General features: G+C 45.6%; 1 protein-coding gene across 1 annotated transcript; it reads right to left on the bottom strand.

Annotated features, from left to right (window-relative positions):
* Window positions 1-849: 849 nt before the first annotated feature.
* Window positions 850-3,441, bottom strand: LOC308476363 (uncharacterized protein; the record flags this gene model as incomplete). Its single annotated transcript, XM_081003907.1, has 3 exons — window positions 3,422-3,441; window positions 888-3,371; window positions 850-856 (listed from the first exon to the last, which is right to left on the bottom strand). The coding sequence occupies exons 2-3, from the start codon at window positions 2,462-2,464 to the stop codon at window positions 850-852; spliced, it is 1,584 nt and encodes a 527-aa protein (XP_080860033.1). The 5' UTR covers window positions 2,465-3,371; window positions 3,422-3,441.
* Window positions 3,442-3,950: the final 509 nt, after the last annotated feature.

Raw genomic sequence — 3,950 nt, 5'->3', positions numbered from 1 at the left:
CTACAATTGGAGCTATATTCTTAGCCATTCCTGGTGGGCTATTTTCGGCCCATACTCCTGGTGGCACCCGTAGGGTTCGGAGGAGCTTGTTTAACTCTGTATCCAATGTGGGTTGGACTTGCAGGGCTGACATTAGGCGCCATGATTGTTCCTTAGGTACTGAGAGGGAAATTATTCCTGCTGCCTTTGATGGCAGTTTCATTTCTGGACCTCGAGGAGTGAAGGTGATTTGGGCCTGCAATTTGGACAGCATATCTCTACCTAAGAGAGGTATTGGACACTCAGGTATATACAAAAACTGATGGGTTAAACGATGTCCCCCAATCTGGCATTCCAAAGGTTGGAGGAAAGACCTCTTAGCTGACTGACCAGTGGCACTTTTAATGACTACACTTTTGGATGCCTTTTTCTGCAATAGTTCTGGGAGTACTGAGTATTCAGCCCCAGTATCAATCATAAAGTCTATTAAATGGCTCCCTAATTGAATCGTGACCGTGGGCTCCTGGAAGCCTAACTTTATGGAGTCCGGTCGTTCCTAGTCTTGGGTAAAATCCTCCTCTGCCAGTCCAATGAAATTGTCCCTACTCCGTCCTTGTCCAGGTCTCTGATATCTTCCATCTCGGATCATTCCCCGTCCCCGTCCCTGGTTTCTTGGGCCGGAGCCTGGGCCTGGGCCTGGGCCTGGGCCTGGGCGTACTTCTTCCAACCTCAGGGGTTCAGGACACTCCCGCTTCCAATGACCCTCCTTCTTGCAATTTGCACATTGATTCCTTCCCAGTGGTGGATTCCTTCCCCGCCCTCTCCCTCCATTTAAGGGGCGGTAGTCTTGCTTCACTGCTGTGGCTAACATCACCATCTTTTCCTTCTGCCACTTCTTCTTCTCTTGCTTCTCAGACTCATCCCTATTCCGATAAACTCGGCGTGCAATGGCCATAATTTGGCTCATCAGCATCCCTTCCCATCCTTCTGATTTCTGAATTTTCTTACGAATGTCAGAAGCGCACTGGGCCACAAAAGTAGCAGTAATCATTCTGCTGTTTTCAGGGGCTTCAGGGTCAAAAGGAGTCCATATACGATAGGCTTCCTGCAGCCTCTCTAAAAAGTCTCCTGGACTCTCATTTGGTTTCTGTTCTACTTCTGAGACTTTAGACATATTAGTGGGCTTCTGGCATGCCCTGCGGATACCTTGCACAAGCGTTTGGCGGTAGGTGGTAAGCCTGGCCAGGTGAATTACATTGTTTGGATCCCAATTAGGATCTTCCAAGGGAAAGTTGTCCCGGAGATGACGGTCAACATTTAAAATATTTCCCACTCTGGCCTGCTCACGCAAATATATCTGTGCCTTTTCAATTATGTCTCTCCTTTCCTCAGTGGTGAACAGAGTATTCAGGAGCTGGCGGCAATCTGTCCAAGTAGGACTATGAGTATTTATTATTGAAGTCACCAAGTCCATCATAGCCTGAGGTTTTTCTGCAAAAGATGGGGTGTGTGTTTTCCAATTCATCAGATCCGTAGTTGTGAATGGAATGTACTGGAGGGTTGAAGTTCGAGGTGGCCGTGGTCCGAGTTGCCCGTTAACCAGCACAGGCTCCTCAAGTGCATCAAATACTCTTCTGAGAGGGGCTACTACGTGATCTTTCTCTTCGCTTTGCTCTAGGGGCCTCAAATCATAGGGGATTGTATCTGTCCCAAGGCGTTCTTTTAGCAGCTTTATACGCCTGGCTGTATTGCTTGTTGACCGATTAAGGTCTCCCTGTAACTTCTGTAATAATTCTCTAGGACTTGGATGTACAGGGGTTTGGGGTAGGCAATCAGTTGTTCCACTAAAAGAGACTGTAGATGGAGTTCTACTGGGACTCACAGGTGGAATAACCACTTCTGCTTGGGCTTTATTATAGGCCTCCAATGCCTCCTGAAGATATTTATCATAATCTATCAAGGAATCAAGTTCTGTGACTCCAGCCCCATTATTCATTCCACTTTCTTGCCTTGGGGTTACAACTGGTGGAGTGTTTGGATTAGGCTCCCTTCGATGTGGAGCATAGGGTGGAGGTGGAAGCACCTCTTCCTCTGGTCCCTCAAAAATGGGTTTGAGTTTATTTGGCAATATTCCTTTCCTAGCTTCGGCTTTTACAGCCAATAATTTGCATCGTTTGACTTTGCATTCCCTTATCCATGGAGGATTTTTATTTAATGTGCTCAGCCAAGAATCTATATATGAAAATTGTTCTGGGCACCCTCCAGTTTCTTTGGCGATATTAGACCAAAGTTTGCTTACTAAATTTATATCAAAGGTTCCCTGAGATGGCCATTCAGTATTTTGTTTCGGCCACTCTAATTCACATAACGTTCTCAAGCGCTCTGGCGTCATTTTGACTCCATATGCCCCTGAGAAGGCTTTCTTAAAATTATTTAACATACATTCAAGAGGTGTATTTTCCCCCTTTGAACCCCCAACTCCCATTGTATGGCCCTGTGAAGTATCCACTCAGTCACTCACACACACGCTTCGTGAGATTCCTTGCCCGGGTGAAGTCGCCTTACCGGGAACCGAAGTACTACCCACTCCACACTCAGGTCAGCTACAAATTGTACTTTCTCACACATACAATGCGCTGGATACTTCACCATACTCTACCTCCCAACCTTTCCCTTTCCCTACACCAGATCACCATCTGATGTACCCAACCACCTAGCGTACTCAGTTCCCCTTTACTGAGACGCAGAAGTTTGATCAAGACTTCTCTTCCTCCCAATTAATTGGAGGGCCAAAAACCCCTTAGTGCACTTACCCTTAGTTGGTTGCCTGTTTATTTCTCTGGTTCCCCCCGGTCCGTCGCCGTCGGTGGGCAGGGTATCAGACAGACGAGACTTCTGCGTTCCCCTGGAAAAAAACTTTCCAGTGCGCGCTGGGTAAGCAGTGAGTGGTCCTCTCTCTTGTACCCTGCCCAGTAAGGCGAAGGGGCTGCGTTCCAGCAGACCACTTATCCGAGTCACAGGCACCATAAAATGTAGCACCCTGCTTGTGGTTAACGCTTAGCTGGAATGAAATATTCAACGCAGCAATAGAGAAATTAAAATAATAATTTATTTGTCAGACAAATAAAAGAGGCACAGTGGTATATGGTTACCAAGCTCTGGCCTGGTCTCCTGCCATTATGGCCAGCACTTATATTCCCTCAGCCCAGCCCCCTTGCTCCTCCTTTGGCTGCCTCTGTCCAATCAGCCTGGTTGAATTTCCTATTGGCTGATTGCTAGAACCAATCATATAAGATACTCCCATTTCCTATTACCTTTTATGGGAGACAAAGAGCTATATTTCCTTCTATTTATAATTGGCAAACAAGTAGCCATTAACCTCTACAAGGCACCTTAATTAACGATCACCTTTGCCCCCTTACCATTAACCTCTACAAGGCACCTTAATTACCAGATAACCCTTTGCCCTAGACAAGGCGCCTTAACTAACATTTCACCTTTTGCCCTATTGCCCTATTCACTCCAGAACAGATGGTGGCTAATGGTTCTATTTTTATCTGAACAGAGATCTTGGGTTCACCAGCTATGAAAGATCGCCTTCTTTGGAGCCATATGTCAGGAGTGCTCTGATGGTTTCCTGCCTGGCAGGGGGCTGGGCTCAATGGCCCTTGTGGTCTATTCCAACTCTAGGATTCTATGATTCTATGAAATAAGAATCTAACATAAGAATCTAAATTTCTAAATCCTTTGCATAATTACATTTAAGCCAATATATTTAATACATAACATATATAGTTTTTTTATAAGCAAAGACGTTCACAATAAGAAAAAACTTAAAAACACTTTCTTCAGAGAGAAGCCCCCCTTTCCCTAGCCAGCTGCTGTTTCCATTAGCTCTTGCCGTTTGTCCTATTTGTGGCACAATATTCTTACTATTTACCAGCTTACCATTGTGTTTTTGCAACTTGATT

The sequence above is a fragment of the Podarcis pityusensis genome (genome assembly GCF_964106645.2).
Source record: "Podarcis pityusensis genome assembly, chromosome: 4".
Lineage (NCBI taxonomy): Eukaryota > Metazoa > Chordata > Lepidosauria > Squamata > Lacertidae > Podarcis > Podarcis pityusensis.
Note: the sequence above shows the minus strand (reverse complement) of the source record. Positions and strands in the feature narration are given on the sequence as shown.